Source organism: Ictalurus furcatus, chromosome 6 (assembly GCF_023375685.1).
Source record: "Ictalurus furcatus strain D&B chromosome 6, Billie_1.0, whole genome shotgun sequence".
In the NCBI taxonomy this organism is placed as follows: domain Eukaryota; kingdom Metazoa; phylum Chordata; class Actinopteri; order Siluriformes; family Ictaluridae; genus Ictalurus; species Ictalurus furcatus.
The window spans coordinates 33330750-33353473 of record NC_071260.1 but is presented as its reverse complement, the minus strand read 5'-3'; the positions used below and the strand labels follow the sequence as shown (position 1 = coordinate 33353473).

Below are 22724 nucleotides of genomic sequence, written 5' to 3'. Positions count from 1 at the left end.
CTGACTAGTCTCCCAGTTCCTGCCGCTGAAAAACATTCCCGCAGCATGATGCTGCCACCACCATGCTTCACTGTAGGGATGGTATTAGCCAGGTGATGAGTGCTGCCTGGTTTCCTCCAGACATGATGCTTGCCATTCAGGCCAAAGTGTTCAATCTTTGGTCAGGTGTGTGCCTTTCCAAATCATGTCCAATCAACTGAATTTACCACAGGTGGACCCCAGTAAAGTTGTAGAAACATCTCAAGGATGATCAGTGGAAACAGGATGCACCTGAGCTCAATTTTGAGTGTCATGGCAAAGGCTGTGAATAGTTATGTACATGTGCTTTTTTAGTTTTTTATTTTTAATAAAATTGCAAAGATTTCAAACAAACTTCTTTCATGTTGTTATATTTGTATATATTATTTATTTAATATGTTGAATTGTATTTTAAATTGTGAATCAGCACCTAATGCAGGATTAACATACAGATCCATCTGATCTTTACACAACCACAAACTGCTGGTGGAGGGAAACTTAGAGCTCAATTTGAAATCTCCTCCACTGGAAAGTTTCACACATAACACACACACATCCAGCTAAACATTTCACCCAGGATTAACAGCATAGCACTAACAATACAAATACAGTAAAGACACCAGTCTTCAAAGCCTCAGTTTATTTACAATGATTTAAATTCAGGAATAAAATGAATAGAGATAGAGATCTATGTTTAAACATATTTTTATGATTTAAAATTCATTCTGTAGTTTATTTGTTTCTGGAAGCCCTGAACTGAAAGTTGTGGGGAAATGTACTATGGAGTTATTTGAACTTTATCCCATTATTTTTTATTTAATAATTCATTATTTCAACGCAGTAGGTCGTTATTTTCACTTAAAATATTTCAATGAATATCTTGGAATTTCAAGATATATTAATATCCGAGATATTATCTTATTATTTTGAGTTTTCACATTATTTTGATGTAATTGATAAGGTGAGTCGAAATAATAATAGAACACTTTGTTACGCTACCGCCGGCAGAGGGCGCTGCGGCGTCGAAGCGCAAAGACTGCTGCAGAGCGCGCGTGCACGAGACTCTTGTATATGGACACGCGCGGTTCGTTTGTTTTGATTCTCCCTGTGTGCAAGCATTGGTTGATTTACTCCAGGTGTCGGTGATTTAGTTTAATTATGTTGGTTATTTAAACCCCTTGTGTTGCTGTGCACTTTGCGCAGTATTAGATCTATATGTTTGAATGTAGTAGCGAATGCGTGCAGCATGCTAGCGGTCTTATTTCCATGTCCTGTTTTCGTGTAATGCCTAGACTCTAGTCCCATGTTTAATCTAGCTAGTCTAGTTCAGTATAGACCGCGTTCCCTGTGTTTTGTTTGCTTGGTTTATTAATAAAGACATTGCTCCTGCGCTTACTTCCTGTTAACCGTCTTGTGTCGTTACACACTTCAAAATAAATTCCACAAAGAAGTGTTCAGAGCTTCAGTAAAAACAGACTTTCACAAAGAACATGAATCTTTTCATCAGCAATATTTCATTAATGAATTGGAATAAAACAATATCAGCTCTAACTGATCTGATTCACTCTTACAGAGCACTGAAGTGGGAGGATCTTTACAGGAGATTTATTACAACCAACAGCTATAAGTGGCAGTAATTTGTCAGTAAATGTGTGTGTGATAGTGTGTATGTGTGTGTTAGTGAGAGGGTCAGAGAACAACAGCTTTCCTCTGTTCCAGTCCAGCTGCACTCTGATCCTCTGGAGCTTCTGTGTTACTGAGAGGAGAGTGTCTGGCTGTGGTGTAGACCATGTTCTATATTTACCACCAGAATACCATACACACCAGATTCCACTTCTGGAGAATATATTTCCCTTCCTATGAGCAGATTCTGTCATCACACCCACAAACCACAGTGTACAGTCTCCTACTTCAACGTCCCAGCAGTGTGTCCCTGAGTTAAAGACCTCAGAGCCCAGGATACACAAACCATCAATTCTCTCTGGATTATCAGGAAGCTTCTGTTCCTCTTCACTGCGTCTCACGCTGGTCAGATCATCAGATACAATGAGATTAGGATGAGCAGTGTTGGGGTCCAGAGTTACAGGTGCTGAAAACACACACACACACACACACACACACACACACACACATGTATTTGTCATACTACATTTGTGAGGACCTTCAACTGATATAATTATGAACGTAACTAATTAATGTAATCTACACCTACGTCTAAACCTAACTCTAAACTCAGGACCTCAGTAAACAAAGCAAACATTTTGGGACTTTAAAAAAACAAAAAACAACAACAACAAAAAAACTTTTTAAATAAAAGCTGTAGTTTTTGTAAAAACAAAACACACTGAAAAAAAAACAAGAAAGAAAAGAATTTGCCTTATGGGGACCAACCAAATGTACCCACAAGGTCAAAACTGAAAATTTCTAACAGGAACTAACTTGTCTTTCAGACGTTCAACATAATTATTATCATTATTTTTTTTAAAAAAGCAGTTCGTCTGATAGGGATTAACCGAATGTCCCCACAGGGACAGGAATATCTGACAGCTTTGACCTTGTGGGAACATTTAGTCCCTACCAAGATATAAAAAACATACACACAAAGAGAGTCAAAAAGTAACATCATATTGCGTAGTACTTGTTATTGATTTACTGCTATGCCTTTAAAGAGTAATCAACTTTACAATGAGTGATACACACTGCAGCGTGTGACGAGCTCATGAGTTTATTAGCACTGACTGAGACATGGACCTGATCTTTGACTTCCTGCAGATGAAAAATATGATAAATACACCTTGTAAATATTAGCTTGGTCTAGATTGGTTGAGAATGGTCTGATTGAGGAGCAAAGTGAATACTTGTGGAAAAAAAAAGCTAGGACAATGCATGAGAAAAACAATTGGCCATAATTCAGTGACTCGTCGTAGTTTTCTACACACGGTTTATCCCATCACATGAATTTGTAAAAAATGATTTTGCAGAAAAGCAGCTCGTTGGGCCAGATTCTAGCTACAGCATTAGAGACACTGGACAGTGTGTGTTCTCTGTGCCAGATTCAGTAGTGATAATCTGGAGAGTCAGTAGCCATGAACCAATCAGAAATGGTTAAGCAGTAAAAATTCATTGTTGTCACAGCTCAGTCACGTTAGTCGCTTCTTCAGGCTTTTGTAAGCAAGGAATTTTGAAGCAACAGAAGCAAACACTCTGTCAGACACTGCAGTCGCTAATGCTGAGACACTCAGGGTCATGCTAATCACAACAACACTCTCATATCACTTATTATTCACACTAATTCCAATAACACTGTCATATACATATGCCCTCTACTAATATTGGCATCCTTGGTAAATATGCGCAAATAAAGCTGTGAAAAATTATTATCTTTATTGTTGAACTGGACGTGTGTCTATATCGTCTCAGCGCACTGTGAAGAGGACGGTTCGAGTGGCCAAAAAATCTCCAAGGATCACAACTGAAGAACTGCAGTAGTTAGTTAAGCGTCTTGGGGTCAGAAATTCTCCAAAACTACAATCTGAAGTCACCTACATCACCATAAGTTGTTTGGAAGGGTTTCAAGAAAAAAGCCTCTACTCTCATCCAAAAACAAACTCGAGTATCTTCAGTGTGCCAGACACTACTGAAACTTCAAATGGGATCGGGTTCTATGGTCAGATGAAACCAGAATAGAGCTTTTTGGTAATAAACACCAGAGGTGGATTTGGAGCACACAGAGAGGTAGCCGTATGGAAAAGTACCTCATGCCCACGGTTAAATATGGTGGAGGCACTTTAATGTTTTGGGACTGTTTTTCTGCCAGAGGACCTGGACATTTTGTTAGGATACATGGCATCATGGACTCTATCAAATATCAACAGATATGAAATGAAAACCTGACTGCCTCTGCCAGAAAGCTTCAAATGGGCCGTGGTTGGATCTTCCAGCAGGACAAGGATCAAAAATATACATCAAAATCAACACAAAAATGGTTTACTGAAAAAATCAAGGTCCTGCCATGACCATCCCAGTCCCCTGACCTGAAACCCATAGAAAACCTGTGGGGTGAACTGAAGAGGAGATTCCACCTGTGTAGACCTCGAAATTGGAAGGATCTGGAGAGATTCTGTATGGAGGAACGCTCTCAGATCCCTTGCCATGTATTCTCCAACCTCATCAGGCATTATAGGAGAAGACTCAGAGCTGTTATCTTGGCTAAAGGAGGTTACACAATGTATTGCCGAAAAGGGTGCCAATAATTGTTGCACACGTATATTTAACAAATGATTTTTTGTAATAAACCTGTGTTGTGTTCATTATTGTTTGATATCCATGAGAGCAGAGTATTTCTGCTAAATATTTTAACAGAAGATCAAAAGTTTAAACAATAAAGACAATTTTTCACAGCCTTCTTTGCTCAAATTTACCAAGGGTGCCAATATTAATGGAGGACATGGTAACTTATTATTCACACTGATCACGATAATAGTGTTATATCACTTATTACTTAACCTTATTCTCACTATTGAATTACTGACGTATTAAACACACACACACACACCTGCTCTGCAGATTAGAAAATTAATCAGAGTGTGCGTATGGGTGTGTGGTGTGTTTGTGCATGTGGTGTGTGTGCATGTGATGTGTGTGGTGTGTGTGCGTATGTGCATTTGGTGTGTGTGCGTGCGTATGTGCGTGCATGTGGTGTGTGTGTGTGCGTATATGCATTTGCTGTGCGTGTGGTGAGTGTGCGTATGTGCGTGTGGTGTGTGCGTATGTGCGTGTGGTGTGTGTGTGTATGTGCGTGTGGTGTGTGTGTGTGTGTGTGTGTGTGGTGTGTGCGTATGTGCGTGTGGTGTGTGTGTATGTGCGTGTGGTGTGTGTGTGTGTGTGTGTGTGTGGTGTGTGCTTATGTGTGTTTGGTGTATGTGCGTGTGTGTGTGTGTGTGTGTGTGTGTAAGCAATGTGTGTGGGTGTAGAACTTTTTCCATTCATTACTAACATGTCAAATGTGTTTTTCTCTCACGGTGTGTGTGTGTGTGTGTGTGTGTGTGTGTGTGTCTGTGAGTGAATGTGAATATAATGCCCTTGTCATACTTCTGAACAAACAGCACAGTGTATAGAGTAACTAAGAGGGCAAAAGAAACAAAAGAGAGGACTTAAAAGCACACACACACACACCAGTGCACACGGTAAAGTGTGTGTGGGGGGGGCATGGGGGGGCATGGGGGGGCATGGGGGGTGGCGGCCTTTCAGGATCAAAAAGTGGCAGAGAGAAAGAGAGACAGACTGAGAAATAGAGAGACATTGAGAGAGACAGTGAGAAGGACAAATAAATACAGAGGGAAAGACAGAACAGAGAGAGAGAGAGAGACAGAGAGACAGAAAGAAAGAGAGAGGGAGACAGAGAGACAGAGACATATTATTCAGGTTTTGATAAACATGGTGCACAGACCACAACAAGTGACCTTTGATTTCAAAGGTCAAGACACTTGTGATCTATAATCTTTGTAGCAACACATACACACACACACACACACACACACACACAGGAATAATAAATAAAAGCTACAAAAGAAAACCCATTATGACTGTACATTGTGGCTTTTCCATTTCATTAGATTCCCTTTTTACATTTTGTGTCGATGGAGCTAAGCTAACTTAAACATTGCGTTAGCATGGAACTAGCTAACATTAGCATGAACCAAAGAAATGATAACTGTAATTACAATATTAATGAATAAACATATATAACCGGGTGTATTTAAATTACAAATGTAAACAATCTTTATAAGAATTGTAAATCTAAAACTTTTGTAAGCCGCTGCAACGATCCATTTTTACACTCGCGCTTCAACCACTGAACAGTCTGACGCATCAGAAGCCTTTCAAAATAAAAGTTCCCTTACATTACATCAGTTCAAAAGGTGACCACATATGTGTGTAACAATAATAATAATAATAATAATAATAATAATAATTCCAAAACATTACACAAATGAAACATCACTATAAAAATCACTTTAGTGTTATTAACAAAGGCACAGAAACAGAAAGAAAGAAAGGAAGGAAGATTCTTACTGTATTGGACAGCGTCCTGCATCTTCTCCCAGACTCTGAACTTCAGGTTGTCCAGATGTTTTGCCACATGGATCAGTGGTCCTGAAAGCTCCTCTGGATGCTGCAGTGTGCACTGAGCTCTGCAAAAACATTCAGGAGTCAGTGCTGCTGTGGGTTTGGAGTCAGAAACACAGAGAACGAGAGAGACAGGAAGCACATCACTCACCTTCTCACTGTGGCCTTGTAGTTCTGTAAAACAACAAAGCAAATATCAGTGGATCTGATTGACATTTTTACACCACTGAAATGTGACGTTTCTGATGATGGAAAGAAGTTTTACTTTCTCACAGTATAAATACTGACTAAATGATCCTCACTTGTAAGAACGAGACGTCTTCAGCTCTCATCTCCTCTTCTACGCCTCTGATTGTGTCTGAAAGAGATGATATGTCTCTGCTCAGCTTCTCAATCTTCTCCTTCATCATCTGACTCTTCTGCTCCTCTTCCTCTCTCAGTGCAGCTATCCTGGCTGCCTCTTCATCTCGTAGAACCTGGTGAAGCTTCTCAAACTCCTCCTTAATCTGCCGCTCTGTGTGTTGGGCCTGAATCTGCAGTGAAGAGGAAATCAAATGAAATAGAACTGATTATGCAGTGATGCAAAATATCATTCTAATATCAAACCCATCTTATTGATTCGAACCTTTATATGTTCTGCAGTCTGACTCCAGTTCAGTTTACAGTCTTTAAAGATCTTCAGTTTCTCCTGTAGGGGCTTCAGAGCAGTTTTCAGCTCCTCCTGAAACAAATCAACGCACTGCATGGAGACTCTGTGTTTAGTAATAGCTGTATTCTCTCTTACAAGCACTCATTAGAGCTTTTCAAATGCACCAAGTACAGAAGAAACAATGAAAAGTGTAGACTTATAGGATGTGGGTTTATTGGTGTACACTGCTTTAGTCTAACATGGAAGATCTGCTCCTGTTTATACAGGAGACACTTCAGATGCTGAAAATCTGAAGATGATGGAATAGCAGACTCACATTTGTTATGATGTTACTAAATTTATCACAAGGCAATTATAATTTATTATTTAATTATTACACTGTGTTTATATTGAACCTGTAGATATTGATATGTAGAATAAACTCTTTTTTACATGTACCTTTTACAGGAACATTTTATTTACCTTACGGTCTGTTAAAGCCTCATCAATGGGGCAGAATTTATGGTTGGTGTGTATTTTTGAATCTCGACACACCAAACACACCGGCTGTTGATCATCCAGACAGAAGAGTTTGAGTTTCTCACTGTGCAGACTGCAGACTGTTTCAGACGCTGATGAAGATCTCTGACTTCTCTCCTGTAAGAAAGTCTCACAGAGGTTCTTTAAGGCCAGACTTATGGGAGGATCCATAAACGACTTCCTCCTACAAACAGGACATTCTCTGGATCCTTTGGTCTCCCAGAACTTCTGCCAACACACTTTACACACACTGTGACTGCAGCGCAGAACAACAGGATCCATGAAGATTTCACCGCACACAGGACAAGACAAATCCTCCTCTGAAAACTTAGAAGCCATTTTATTTTGCTGCTGTTGTTGTTCTCTCCAGTCCGAATATTCAGATTCACTTTCACTTTGATCAAAAGTAATCACACCCTGATTTCAGGTTTGTTTAAAGTTAATATACGACTTTGCAGGTCCAGTTAGTAATCACTTCCTTTCACAGAGCTGAAAATGAGACTCAGAATTCTCCATAAACCGAGAATAAAACTAAACTCACCAGAGCAGAACACTGCAAAAGGACTGCAGTCGTCTCGGACTCTGTACTTCCTTAATGGGAGGAGTTTTAGAGAGACAGGTATGACCTGTTCCACTCATCACTGACAGCAGAAACAGCAGATAAAGATCACTTCTGTTTAAATTCTGAATACGAGTTCATTAACAGCACTTGTCTTCTGGACTGAGAATAAAAAGTTTATCGGGCCCCATTCTTCATAACAGGACGTGAATTTTTGCCTCCCCAGACATCTTTTATGCCTTTGTGTGATAAAAAATAATAATTAAAATAACTTTAATGTAGTGTAACACAATATGAGTTATTTTTAAGTATATGAAACCTATCTCTGTTTGAATGTGAAAAAAATTCTAATCTTAAACTTAAGTGAAGTACAAGAGCTTTACAATGTTCACTAAAACACAGACTGATTAAAATCCTGAATGGAAACGGATACTTTTATTTAAACATAAATGTATTTCAGAGTTAGTTTATCCAAGTTACGTACACTTCTCATAAAAGGTCACGTCAAAAGATGATTCCCCTGCTGGAGGTGGAGAGGAGACTGCAGCTGGAGCTTTTCTGATTAAGACAGCCAACTAAATTACTGTATTTAAGTACTTGTAGTTTCTGCTTGTTAGGGTTTTTGCAGCAAAACCAGAAGAAGTGAGGTAGTTTCAGAAGGCACTGTGTGTGTGATGAGATGCCAGTGTTCTGATTTATCATTACATCTCTCTTAGGCTGCGTTCATGTAATCTTGAAAAGGAAAGCCGTGCAATTCTGTCCAAATTTCTCAGTTCTAAATCCTCCAGTCTGAGGGAACTGTATCTGAGGGGCAATAACCTGCCAGATTCAGGAGTGAAGCTGCTCTCTGAGGGACTGCAGAATCCACACTGTACCCTGGAGATACTGCGGTGAGTTCTCTCTCTCTCTCTCTCTGTCTGTCTGTCTCTCTCTCTCTGTCTGTCTGTCTGTCCTTCTGTCTCTCTCTGTTTATCTCTCTCTGTCTGCCTCTATCTCTGTCTTTGTCTCTCACTCTGTCTGTCTCTCTTTTGCTCTCTCTCGCTCTGTGTCTGTCTCACCCAGCCCTGGGGTAAAAGTAAGCGTATGGTGTAAACATGCATTCGATCCCTAAATGATTAGCCCTAGTGACGCCCCTGAATCCAACGGTGTACAGTTTATTGTACAGTCCAAAAACGCGTAATAAGCAAAACGCAACAGCAATGGGACAGGGGAAGATGTAGTGGGGCAGATGCAGCGACAGGGGCGGCAGTGCAGCAAGGTACTCACATGAAAATCATGAAGACTAAGCAATGAACAAAGAAAATGGAGAGTATAAATAATCTAGTAAATCGGGGTCAGGTGAAAACAATAACGTGGGTTAACAGGCAAGTGGAAAAAAATAAATGCAGAATGTCTCCATCTAGTGACCAAAGTCTATATAGTCCAGAATCCTGACAATAACCATCCTGATGTGGAATGAAGCTCATGCACAGGATTATGATGAACTCTTACACTGCAAAGACGTGATTTTACATTCCTGTATGAGTGATTCGGTTCTTATTAATCAAGTCTGTAAATAAAGGTATAGTACAGGATTGTGTGATCTTATGCACTTATCAACCACACAATTTTATCTTTTATAATTATTGTTCCTAGTTAAAGAGATGATGCTCAGTCATTCACAGTTCTCTATTGATGTAAACGATGTATATACTGCAAACTTACAGTATAGTAACATTAAAGTTACTTAAAGTAACATGGCCAAAATTGTTAAACAATTTGACACCTTGTACAATTTTATCTGGCTTTAACACAATGTACTTTCTTATATAAACAATACAAAATTAAATAAAAATAAAATAGCATTTTGTAATACAAAATAAACTTAAGGCATTTAGATTAAAACATATAATTCAAACCCACCTATTGAACTCTAATATTTTCTAACATTAGCTCAGGCTGTTCGGTAGTTATATCATACACTTTGTGTCAAACTGTCAATCAAAGTTGTGTGCTGATTTATAACTCTTTGTGCTCGCCTGATCGACAGGTCTGTAGGTACACCTAATTTATGACCAGGGGTGGGGGGTAACCCTATCAACTGTGTCAGTGGGTCATTCTGGCACCTGTATGTCTGCGTTGTGTCCTTCCTTTCCAGGGGGTGTGGGGGGGGATCTCCCCCAACAAATGTGTTTATGTTAATGAGATTGTTGTGAAATGTGTTTCTCCCAGTATTAATCACACACAAATGTATACCTTTTTGTGGTATAAGAGAATGTTTGTTTTCTGAAATTACTTTGTTGTGGTATTGTTTTATTTGAAGCTTAAGGATGGTTTAGGTGAAATATGTCTGATGTAAGAAAAAGAGTATCAAATGGTTAATATTGGGTATATGTGTGTGTTGCTATGTGGGGGATTTCGTTTTGTGTAACTACATTGTTAGAAAAAGCATGATGGTTGAATGTGAACATATATGAGCAGAAAATTTGTTTGTGAAATAAATGAAAACAATTGTTGATTAAATTTTGTGGGAGAATGGGTTGACTTTGAATAAAAATTTAGGAGGTAAAAGGTTTTTTTTAAATTTTTTTAAAATAGCTGTTTAAAAGAATTGCGCGTATTACATACCTTCTAAATATAAACCTTTAGGAGGTAAATGTTAAAGTATTGTCTAAAAGAATCGCACGTATTGTTTAAACTAGAAGACAAGTTTTTCGCTAGATGTCTTCCGATCGCTGGATAAAGCAGGAATGAGGTTAAAAAACAATTCAGCTCTCTCTCTCAATACACTCCGCCCATCCACACGTGTTTCACCGGCAGACAGTTTCTGTAGATCGCGTAAATTTATGACTCTAGCAGACTGTTCTGTATGTGAACCTAATTTATGACTCTTTGTGTTTTCCTGACCGACGGTTCTGTAGGTACACTTAATTTATGACCAGGGGTGGGGTATAGTCCTATCACTTTGTTTATGTTAATGAGTTAGCGTCTGGGGTGTTAATGGCTTTAGGAAACTTTGGCTTTTTATTTTGTAGGAATAGGAGATGTCTGTCTATCGTAACAGTAAGTGTTGTTTTATTGTTATTATTACACATTATTAAGAATGTTTATTTATTAATAAATGAATCATGGGACTGTTGTAATGGTTAAACAGGTCTCTAGCGCTGCAGGTGATGCTGACGTTGTGTCTGTTCTGGACATCGTTGAGGAAATAAAATTTCTGCACAAGGCAAGCGGTACATACATGTGTTATTATTTATAAGTATTCGTGCCTGTAAAATTGTGTGGTGGGTGCTAGCGACCGGAGTATATCGACAAAGCCTAGAAGGAATAAACGTAAAACAGTTACGATCGCTCAGGTACATGCTCCGACTGATGATTGTTTGAGAGACACAGACGTAGTGACACCTACAACGCCTGAACGTAAGTGGTCAAGTTGTTCCCCGGCAGACGGTATGTAGTATGTCTTTAAAAAAAGAGAGTTTTATCTTCCTAATTCGTACTGGTTTCCTAACTCATGTTTACTTTTTCAGAGTCAGTTGTGAATGAACGAGCTCCCTCTGAATAGTTCGATATAGACTCCGTTTTGAGCTGGGATCACGAGTTGTTTGAATCGTGGGACGCTTGTGCATTTTCCCAGGCTCATGGAGAAACACGTGTCAGTGAATGTCTGACTGCGGAAGACAACGACTCTGAGACTCTACCTTCAGACCAAGAAGTTTACAGTCGTGAGTCACCGGCTGTTAAAGACAACAGAGCGTTATTTGAGCTAATACAAACCGGTTTCGAGACAATCAAGGGACATATTGCGGACCTTGAAAAGCATTTTGATGTCATCGAGGAGCGTCTGGACGGCACTGAGAAGAAGCAGAGTGTTTATAATCAATCTGTGATGGATACTTTACAACGACACACCATCTCGCATAAACATATTATAGCTACACAGAGACTCCATGCTGGAGAGAATCGCCACGTTGGTCATAACCAAAACCTGATGATGGATTTGTTAAAGCAGGTTGTACACATACTTAAAAAAAACAAACTCAGGTGAGTTGTACAATACGTTTTCATACATTTGTGTGTTTGCTTGTATTAATTCTTGATTCGATACTGTATACTGTTTGTGTTATTTTTACTAGTTTTTTATAACCATAGTTGTTTCAAAATGTTTTGTTTAAATTTTCTGGTAAACTGGTTTAAAAATGTTAATATTAAAATAGTGGTGTTCCATAGAACGTGTACTGGTATGTTGGAACGGTATACGTCCAATTACGTGCCTCATAACAAGACCTTGTTCTTGTATCTGCACAACGACCATTATTTCATGATTAAGAATCTGAAAGCGTTCATAGGTACACCATACGTGTGCGACTACTGTCACAGTTTTACTAGCCGTAGAGACCATAGGTGTAAATATGTTTGTGATGTTTGTAATGCACCTGATTGTCATAAATACGTTGTCAAAACGAGGCAATGTCACGATCGTTTGCGTTACTGCAGATCTGCCAATTGTTATAAAGCACATAAACAAACGCAATTAGGACAATAGTACGCCCAGTGTGATGTCACTAAATACTGTCAGAAATGTAATAGTAACTGCAGGAATCTCTAATTCTCAGTCATGGGCTGGTGGCTCTTCATGATCCTAGTTATATTGGAGTGGAATGCCAGGAGTCTTATAGCTAATGGACAAGAATTCAAAAAGTTTGTGACTGATCTGTTAGATAATCCTCAGGTAATATGTGTGCAAGAGACGTGGTTAAAACCACAGTTAGACTTTGTGATTTATGGATATACTACAATCAGAAACGATAGGGAAACGGGTAAAGGTGGAGGGGTAGCAACTTTTGTAAGAAATGATGTGAAATACAACCTAGTCAATAAAGGGAAAGAACATGAATCTGTGGTAGTCAGAATATGGACAGGAAAAGACAGTATAATGATAGTCAACTTTTATAATCCCTGTAATAGACTGAGCACTGATACACTGAATGCAGTATGTGGGGTGACACAAGGGAAAACAGTATGGTGTGGGGATTTTAATGCACACAGCACGATATGGGGGAGTAAGAACACAGATATAAATGGGTCAGTAATAGAGGAATTTATAGATGATAAAAACCTGGTATGTGTTAATGATGGGAAGGGCACACGGTATAGTAGTTCACATAACACAGAAAGTGCTATTGATCTGACGATAACGTCAACTGAAATGGCAGGAATCAGCTTATGGGAGGTTTTAGACCAGTCGACAGTAGGTAGTGATCACTATCCAATAATAACCAGGATAGGAGTAGAGATACACCAGGATAGCGAAGTGAAAACACCAAGGTGGAGGTTAGATAAAGCTGATTGGCAGATGTTCCAAATGCTAAGTGAAATAAAATGTGTGGAATTAGTGAGTAAGGATATTACAGATGTAGAAGAAATGAACAGGAAAGTGACTAGGGCAATTATACAAACAGCTGAAGAAACAATTCCTAAAAAGACAAAAATTGAACAAAGAAAGAGCATGCCATGGTGGAATGAGAGCTGTACTATAGTAATTAAAAAGAGAAATAAAGCTTTTAGGTAACTCAAAGCTCACCATACACTGGTAACCTTGATCAACTATAAAAGGGCACAAGCAGTAGTTAGGAAAACAATTAGATCAGCCAAACGTGGGTATTGGAGACAATTCTGCAATAAAAATTGGAAGAGAAAGCCAGCTATCAGACATATGGAGAACAATTAGGAAAATGAGCAGAATTAGAAACAGTGTAGAAATACAGTGTTGAGTAGCAATAATATAAATGCGATCAGCAATGCAGAAAAAGCAGAACTCTTGGTAAAATCTTTTGTGAAGATCCACAGTACTGAAAACCTATCCTCAACAGCTAAGCAGTGTAGAGATCAGACACTTGCCCAAAACCCAGGGATAGTGGAAAGAAGGACTACATCAGGGGGAGAGTTGGACTTACCATTTACTCTATTTGAATTAAAAAGGGCCACATCAAATGCACGGCAAACGACACCAGGGAAAGATGGTATATGCTATAGCATGTTGGATCACATGAGAGACACCACACCTGATATAGTATTAAGACTGTTCAATATGGTATGGAATACAGGACAAATCCCACTAACATGGAAACAGGCAGTTATAGTTCCAATACTCAAACCTGGCAAAGACCCGTCAGATCCAGCAAGCTACAGACCCATAGCATTAACGTCACAGCTAGGCAAAACTATGGAGAGGATGGTAACAGATAGACTAGATCACTATTTAGAAAGTAAAGGGCTTCTTTCACCGTATCAGTCAGGATTTCATAAAGGGAGGGGGACAATGGATTCTATATTATGCCTAGAGTCAGAAATTAGGAAAGCTCAAACTAAAAAAAAGAGTAATTGCTGTATTTTTTGATGTTGAAAAAGCGTATGATATGCTTTGGAAGGATGGACTTCTATTTAAACTTGACAAATTAGGAATAAATGGTAAGATGTATAATTGGGTATTAGACTTCCTGAACAGAAGAGCAATAGAAGTTAGAGTAGGTGCAGAGTACTCAAATAGGTATGCAGTGGAAAATGATACCCCACAAGGCAGTGTATGTAGCCCAATACTGTTTAATATTATGATTAATGACATATTTGATCATGTCGGAGGATATATATCAAAGTCACTTTATACGGATGATGGGGCACTCCGGGTTAGGGGTCGGAATATAGAATATTTAAGAAATAAAATTCAACATGCAATCGGGAAAGTTGAACAGTGGGCAAATGAATGGGGATTTAAACTATCAATTTCAAAATCACAAGGTATATGTTTCTCTAAACGTCATAAAACAGTACCACTTAAATTATATGGGCTAGATCTTGAACAGGTCAAGGCTGTGAGATTTTTAGGAATGTTTTTTGATGAGTATCTGACCTGGGGTCTGCATATTGATAAAATGAAAAACAAATGTAAAAAGATTAGTAATGTTCTGAGATGTCTGTCAGGGCGAGACTGGGGAGCAAGTAGGGCATCGCTCATAAATATATATCACGCTCTTATGAGGGCCGCCTTTGATTATGGCTGCCTAGCATATATGTCGGCATCACAATCAAATTTTAAAAAGCTCGATGTGGAACAGGCGCAAGCACTCCGGATATGTACTAGAGCATTTAGATCATCACCAGTGACTGCATTACAGGTGGAGACAGGAGAGATGCCGTTGTGTATCAGGAGGGTTAAGATCATGCTGGCATATTGGGTAAATCTACAAGGGCATAGCAGGGTTCACCCCACGAAAGCCGTCTTACAAGAATGCTCAGAGTTTTATAGGACTAACTTTAATTGCTTTGGATGGTTAGGAAATGCAAAGGCACAAAATGCAGGTCTCAGTCAGCTACAAGTAATCCCCATTGTGGCGATACCAACTGTACCACCCTGGAGATTAATAAAAACATCTGTAGATACAAGATTACAACAAATATTAAAAGAGAATTTGAAAATTGCACCATAAGGGATAATAACTCAAAACTATATGGACCAATATCAGGATAAATTACTCATATATACAGACGGGTCAAAACAGCCTGAGACTGGCCGCACTGGTGCAGCTTTTTTCATTCCTCTGTATGAAGTAGCAGTCAAAAAAAGGGTGACCGATTATTTATCAGTGTACACTGTAGAATTTTAGGAGTCCTATTGGCACTGCAGTGGTTGGAAAAAAAATCATCAGAGCCAAGATGTCGCTAGAGCTATAGACGACATGGGCAGAGTTTCAGCGGTCCTCATTCTATGAGGCTGAGAGGCAGAGGTGGATTGTTGAAAAGAGAAAATAACTCTGTTGTGAAACACAGTATCTAAGGTCTGTGCATGGCATGTCTGATTGCAAGCCAAGCACAAGCTTGGATTTTGGTAAATAGTTACAAATCCTGTGTAATACTGTTGTCCATGAATCTCATTCTATTTGTTCTGTGCTCTCTCTCTCTCTCTCTCTCTCTCTCTCTCTCTCTGCCATTGTGGAATTGTGTATAGACAACTTTGTATTTAAAAAACAATTGTTCTGTGTATTTGTAAATATGTTTTATCTAGCTTGTATTTGTAAAAGTTTTTAAACTCTTAGTCCTTATTTGCAATACATTTTCAATAACTTACTATAACTCACTCTGCATATATTATTTAGAAAGTTATTTTAATTTTGTCAAACTGTTAATTTCATATATCATATTTCTATGGATTCGACATTAAAACAAGTTTTTTTTTTTTAAATCACATTTTATCCAAGGTGGGATTCGAACCGATGTTTCTACGTTAGGTTCGTCCGACCCGCCTTCCGGATTTTCCTCGCCTTCTATTGGCTAGTCAGCGCTCTACACCTACGTGCGACTGGCCCTCCCTGGTTAAAGGAGGATTCTGGTCTCTAAATGGAGGCGTGGGTTAGAATCCCACTTCCCATTTTATTCCCTATAAAAACCCCATGTGTGAATATTAAATAAATGAAGTTAGGATTTTAAAATGTATTTTGTACGTATGCAGTAAATTAAAGATGAAGACACTCAACACTGGAAAAGTTTAAATGAGAGGAGAACTTATTTATGTGTGTGGCAGGCTAAGTGATTTGGCTATCCTATTGGCTCTGCTTGGGATATGGTTTTGGCAGACCAATAGGATGAGAGCTACCCGATTAATTAAGGACCCCTATTTTGGCAAGCAGATAGGTGTCTTGGTGATTCCGAGTCCCTCGCGTCCCTGGCATTTCTGGTTCCCACTTCCGTTCAGGTACATTCAGGCTTTGTTATGGCATAATGAGGTGAACACCTCAAGGCTAATTTGTTAGAGTGGCACTGGTGGCACGTGCATTGAGGCGAATTGGCGCCGGAGATCACGTGATGTGATCGCAACATTTAGTCGGTGGCTGAATGATATGTGTATGTATGTCGATCCATGGTACCTGTGAGTACAGTGCATCCGGAAAATATTCACAGCGCTTAAATTAATTATTTTCCTCAAAATTCTACAAACAATACCCCATAATGACAACATGAAAGAAGTTTGTTTGAAATCTTTGCAAATTTATTAAAAATAAAAAAACAAAAAAAAGCACATTTACATAAGTATCATGTACTATGGAGTTATTTGAAATTTATCACGTTATTTTTATTTAATAATTTATTATTTCAACACAGTAGGTCGTTATTTTCACTTAAAATATTTCAATTAATAACTTGGAATTTCAAACTATATTAATATCCGAGATATTATCTTATTTTTTTTTTTCACATTATTTTGATGTAACTGATAAGGTGAGTCGAAATAATAATAGAACACTTTGTTACGCTACCGCCGGCAGAGGGCGCGCGTGCACGAGACTCTTGTATATGGACACGCGCGGTTCGTTTGTTTTGATTCTCCCTGTGTGCAAGCGTTGGTTGATTTACTCCAGGTGTCGGTGATTGAGTTTAATTATGTTGGTTATTTAAACCCCTTGTGTTGCGGTCCACTTCGCGCAGTATTGGATCTCTATGTTTGAATGTAGTAGCGAATGCGCGCAGCATGCTAGCGGTCTTATTTCCATGTCCTGTTTTCGTGTAATGCTTAGACTCTAGTCCCATGTTTAATCTAGCTAGTCTAGTTCAGTATAGACCGCGTTCCCTGTGTTTTGTTTGCTTGGTTTATTAATAAAGACATTGTTTCTGCGCTTACTTCCTGTTAATCGTCTTGTGTCGTTACACACTTCAAAATAAATTCCACAATTAAGTGTTCAGTGTTTCAGTAAAAACAGACTTTCACGAAGAACGTGAATCTTTTCATCAGCAATATTTCATTAATGAATTGGAATAAAACAATATCAGCTCTAACTGATCTGATTTACTCTTACAGAGCACTGAAGGGGGAGGATCTTTACAGGAGATTTATTACAAGCAAACCATATAAATGGCAGTAATTCATCAGTAAATGTGTGTGTGAAAGTGTGTATGTGTGTGTTAGTGAGAGGTTCAGAGAACGACAGTTTTCTTCTGTTCCAGTCCAGCTGCACTCTGATCCTCTGGAACTTCTGTGTTACTGAGAGGAGAGTGTGTGGCTGTGGTGTAGAACGTGTTCCATATTTACCATCAGTATACCCCACACACCAGATTCCACTTCTGGAGAATATGTTTCCCTTCCTCTGAGCAGATTCTGTCATCACACCCACATCCCACCATGTACAGTCTCCTACTTCAACATCCCAGCAGTGTGTCCCTGAGTTAAAGACCTCAGAGCCCAGGATACACAAATAATCATCAAATCTCTCTGGATTATCAGGAAGCTCCTGTTCCTCATCACTGAGTCTCACACTGGTCAGATCATCAGATACAATGAGGTTAGGATGAGCAGTGTTGGGGTCCAGCGTTACAGGTGCTGAAAACACACACACACACACACACACACACGATGGAGCTAAACTAACTTAAACATTACTTTAGCATGGAACTAGCTAACATTAGCCTAAACCAAAGAAATGATAACTGTAATTACAATATTAATGAATAAACATATATAACCGGGTGTATTTAAATTACAAATGTAAACAATCTTTATAAGAATTGTAAATCTAAAACTTTTGTAAGCCGCTGCAATGATCCATTTTTACACTCGCGCTTCAACCACTGAATAGTCTGACGCATCAGAAGCCTTTCAAAATAAAAGTTCCCTTACATCAGTTCAAAAGGTGACCAAATATGTGTGTTGTAATAATAATAATAATAATAATAATAATAATAATAATAATAATTCCAAAACAAATACAAAAATACAACATCACTATAAAAACCACTTTAGTGTTACTAACAAAAGCACAGAGAGAGAAAGAGAAAGACAGAGATTCTTACTGTATTGGACAGCATCCTGAATCTTCTCCCAGACTCTGAACTTCAGGTTGTCCAGATGTTTTGCCACATGGATCAGTGGTCCTGAAAGCTCCTCTGGATGCTGCAGTGTGCACTGAGCTCTGCAAAAACATTCAGGAGTCAGTGCTGCTGTGGGTTTGGAGTCAGAAACCCAGAGACCGAGAGAGACAGGAAGCACATCACTCACCTTCTCACTGTGGCCTTGTAGTTCTGTAAAACAACAAAGCAAATATCAGTGGATCTGATTGACATTTTTACACCACTGAAATGTGACGTTTCTGATGATGGAAAGAAGTTTTACTTTCTCACAGTATAAATACTGACTAAATGATCCTCACTTGTAAGAACGAGACGTCTTCAGCTCTCATCTCCTCTTCTACGCCTCTGATTGTGTCTGAAAGAGATGATATGTCTCTGCTCAGCTTCTCAATCTTCTCCTTCATCATCTGACTCTTCTGCTCCTCTTCCTCTCTCAGTGCAGCTATCCTGGCTGCCTCTTCATCTCGTAGAACCTGGTGAAGCTTCTCAAACTCCTCCTTAATCTGCCGCTCTGTGTGTTGGGCCTGAATCTGCAGTGAAGAGGAAATCAAATGAAAGAGAACTGATTATGCAGTGATGCAAAATATCATTCTAATATCAAAGCCATCTTATTGATTCTAACCTTTATATGTTCTGCAGTCTGACTCCAGTTCAGTTTACAGTCGATAAAGATCTTCAGTTTCTCCTGTAGGGGCTTCAGAGCAGTTTTCAGCTCCTCCTGAAACAAATCAACACACTGCATGGAGACTCTGTGTTTAGTAATAGCTGTATTCTCTCTTACAAGCACTCATTAGAGCTTTTCAAATGCACCAAGTACAGAAGAAGCAATGAAAAGTGTAGACTTATAGGATGTGGGTTTATTGGTGTACACTGCTTTAGTCCAACATGGAAGATCTGCTCCTGTTTATACAGGAGACACTTCAGATGCTGAAAATCTGAAGATGATGGAATAGCAGACTCACATTTTTATTATGTTACTAAATTTATCACAAGGCAATTATAATTTATTATTTAATTATTACACTGTGTTTATATTGAACCTGTAGATATTGATATGTAGAATAAACTCTTTTTTACATGTACCTTTTACAGGAACATTTTATTTACCTTACAGTCTGTTAATGCCTCATCAATGGGAGAGAATTTATGGTTGGTGTGTATTTTTGAATCTCGACACACCACACACACCGGCTGTTGATCATCCAGACAGAAGAGTTTGAGTTTCTCACTGTGCAGACTGCAGACTGTTTCAGACGCTGATGAAGATCTCTGACTTCTCTCCTGTAAGAAAGTCTCACACAGGTTCTTTAAGGCCAGATTTATGGGAGGGTCCCCCATAGACGACTTCCTCCTACAAACAGGACATTCTCTGGATCCTTTGGTCTCCCAGAACTTCTGCAAACAGACTTTACACACACTGTGACTGCAGCGCAGGAGAACAGGTTCCGTGAAGATTTCACAGCACACAGGACAAGACAAATTCTCCTCTGAAAACTTAGAAGCCATTTTATTTTGCTGCTGTTGGTGTTCTCTCCAGTCCGAATGTTCAGATTCACTTTCACTTTGATCAAAAGTAATCACACCCTGATTTCAGGTTTGTTTAAAGTTAATATACGACTTTGCAGGTCCAGTTAGTAATCACTTCCTTTCACAGAGCTGAAAATGAGACTCAGAATTCTCCATAAACCGAGAATAAAACTAAACTCACCAGAGCAGAACACTGCAAAAGGACTGCCGTCGTCTCGGACTCTGTAATTCCTTAATGGGAGGAGTTTTAGAGAGACAGGTATGACCTGTTCCACTCATCACTGACAGCAGAAACAGCAGATAAAGATCACTTCTGTTTAAATTCTGACTACGAGTTCATTATCAGCACTTGTCTTCTGGACTGAGAATAAAAAGTTTATCGGGCCCCATTCTTGATAACAGGACGTGAATTTTTGCCTCCCCAGACATCTTTTATGCGTTTGTGTGACAAAAATTCTAATCTTAAACTTAAGTGAAGCACAGGAGCTTCACAATGTTCATTAAAACACAGACTGATTAAAAGCCTGAATGGAAACGGCTACTTTTATTTAAACATAAATGTATTTCAGAGTTAGTTTATCCAAGTTACGTACACTTCTCATAAAAGGTCACGTCAAAAGATGATTCCCCTGCTGGAGGTGGAGAGGAGACTGCAGCTGGAGGGGGAGTGGGGTCTAACAGCTGGATATGAGTGGGGTCTGCAGCTGTAGGGGGAGCGCGGTCTAACAGCTAGAGGGGGGAGTGGGGTCTGCAGCTGGAGGGGGAATGGGGTCTGCAGCTGGAGGGGGAGAGCAGTCTAACAGCTAGAGGGGGGAGAGAGGTCTGCAGCTGGAGGGGGAGTGGGGTCTGCAGCTGGAGGGGGAGAGAGGTCTGCAACCACTGCACAGTTACGAGGTTCCCTGTATACGCCAGTTAATTACTACTATCATAAATATTGGCACCCAAGCCCCTGTCCTAGCCAGCTCCATGTGTGATTAATTAGAGCTGTTATGTAGGCTCGGGAGGTAAAGCTAGACTTGATTCCTTTGACTTCCAAGATCTCTTGGATCTTTCTTTTCTGATTACGACAGCCAACTAAATGACACCTTTCAACACTTCGATGCTGACCCGACAGCCTGAAATTACTCTTTCCTCATCAGTATGTCCACACGGGTCTGTCTGATTCTGCTGTTCTGCGCATGTACGACAGAGTGGAAACATAAGCTTACCACCAGTCCTATAGGGAAGGATGGGGTGAAGCAGTTTTCGTGGTTGCAGCACTGTAGCTTTGACAAATCCATAATAATTTTCAAGACGTTCAAAATCCTTGAAATTATTTGGGGATGTCCTATGGGGTAACATTTTTTGGCCTGGCAAAGGGACTACAATCTTGTAAAGTCGACATATCGTATTTTTTCACTAATGTCGGCTTTGTGATACAATTTCTATGCGTTACTACGACCACCAAATAGAGCGTTGCGCGGTTTCAGTCTTTCAGGATAAGTGTAAATGGACATAAAGGCCATTACAGCGACATCGTTCTGTTTAGCGTTATTCCAATCACACTCCCACATTACCTCAACATCCAGACCATACGCTTTTTCTAATATTTCGACTTTGTCATCAAATTGTCTTCTGAGCAAGCCATAGGGCACTTTTGATAACGGATGTAAATGGTTGGGATTATAACGACAATCATGCCCGTGAAACATACAACCGTTGAATTCGAAAACTTTTTTGACACCATCCTTTTCATAATAACCATTAAGATGGTATTTTCCAATCAGCATCGCGCCGTGGTTTAACGCGTGTTGAATGTTTATGCCGTGTGTTGTTTTAACATATTCAAGCCATTCAATGGAAACGTTTCAGTATGTCTTGTTCTGATTTGTGTATGCGTCGTTATGGGTCAGAGCTAGGGGGTCTTTTGGTAGGAAGTGGGTTTTATACATGGCCATGCAACATGTTGCTAAAGTGGTGTATCTGAATGGGTCGAGTTTGGTGCACTGTATGAATTCGTGACGGTACTTCATGTATACCTCATGGAGCAAAACAACGTCGTTCTTGCCATACTTAGCAAGTTCTTTTTTTCAAATCAAACACTTCGCCCGACACCGTAACATACCACTCATCAAACAGAGCCCTCTCTTTTTCAGACATTGTTTCATAGCCGTAGAAATGCTTGTTCGGGTATGGTCCTATGTAGTCTTCATTTTCTATTGTATTGAACAGGTGTGGAAAATAACCTTTCTCAGCACAGGTTAGATTTAATGCAGCGGACATCATGGCCAGACGCATAGGGATGAATGAGTAGCTATCAATGAAACGTTGCTTGAATGTCTTATCATACATTAAAATGATCCAACAGCCTTGCATAGCAATTTGAAGTGTGAGCCCTGCTTTTGTGAAATATTCCAAAAGTATAAAGTTGTCAAACCCAGAAACATTGTGTGCAACCCATGTGAA

General features: G+C 39.3%; 2 protein-coding genes and 1 long non-coding RNA gene across 4 annotated transcripts in view; 1 reads left to right on the top strand and 2 right to left on the bottom strand.

Annotated features, from left to right (window-relative positions):
• The window catches only part of LOC128609266 (uncharacterized), a 30655-nt gene that overhangs the window by 4040 nt on the left and 3891 nt on the right, over positions 1 to 22724 (top strand). The gene's annotated exons all lie outside the window — the stretch shown is intronic.
• Positions 631 to 8065, bottom strand: LOC128609261 (zinc-binding protein A33). Of its 2 annotated transcripts, none has more exons than XM_053627768.1 (6): positions 7259 to 8065; positions 6773 to 6868; positions 6450 to 6680; positions 6299 to 6321; positions 6094 to 6212; positions 631 to 2107 (listed from the first exon to the last, which is right to left on the bottom strand). In XM_053627768.1, the coding sequence occupies exons 1-6, from the start codon at positions 7652 to 7654 to the stop codon at positions 1566 to 1568; spliced, it is 1407 nt and encodes a 468-aa protein (XP_053483743.1). In that variant the 5' UTR covers positions 7655 to 8065; the 3' UTR covers positions 631 to 1565. The 2 variants fall into 2 exon arrangements, with proteins under 2 accessions (XP_053483743.1, XP_053483744.1); XM_053627769.1 differs by having other exon boundaries at positions 7340 to 8065.
• On the bottom strand, positions 17092 to 20686 carry LOC128609259 (E3 ubiquitin-protein ligase TRIM35-like). Its single transcript, XM_053627766.1, has 6 exons — positions 19860 to 20686; positions 19375 to 19470; positions 19052 to 19282; positions 18901 to 18923; positions 18696 to 18814; positions 17092 to 18225 (listed from the first exon to the last, which is right to left on the bottom strand). The coding sequence occupies exons 1-6, from the start codon at positions 20256 to 20258 to the stop codon at positions 17681 to 17683; spliced, it is 1413 nt and encodes a 470-aa protein (XP_053483741.1). The 5' UTR covers positions 20259 to 20686; the 3' UTR covers positions 17092 to 17680.

What these genes read in the sequence shown, in the direction of transcription:
- LOC128609261 (XM_053627768.1), bottom strand. Translation starts at nt 7,654, where the DNA reads ATGGCTTCTAAGTTTTCAGAGGAGGATTTGTCTTGTCCTGTGTGCGGT. An exon ending in AGACTGCAGAACATATAAAG is followed by an intron (nt 6,681 to 6,772) that starts GTTCGAATCAAT and finishes TCTTCACTGCAG; the next exon opens with ATTCAGGCCCAACACACAGA. An exon ending in TACAAGGCCACAGTGAGAAG is followed by an intron (nt 6,213 to 6,298) that starts GTGAGTGATGTG and finishes ATGTTTTTGCAG; the next exon opens with AGCTCAGTGCACACTGCAGC.
- LOC128609259 (XM_053627766.1), bottom strand. Translation starts at nt 20,258, where the DNA reads ATGGCTTCTAAGTTTTCAGAGGAGAATTTGTCTTGTCCTGTGTGCTGT. An exon ending in AAGACGTCTCGTTCTTACAA is followed by an intron (nt 18,924 to 19,051) that starts GTGAGGATCATT and finishes GTTGTTTTACAG; the next exon opens with AACTACAAGGCCACAGTGAG. An exon ending in TCAGGATGCTGTCCAATACA is followed by an intron (nt 18,226 to 18,695) that starts GTAAGAATCTCT and finishes GTGTGTTTTCAG; the next exon opens with CACCTGTAACGCTGGACCCC.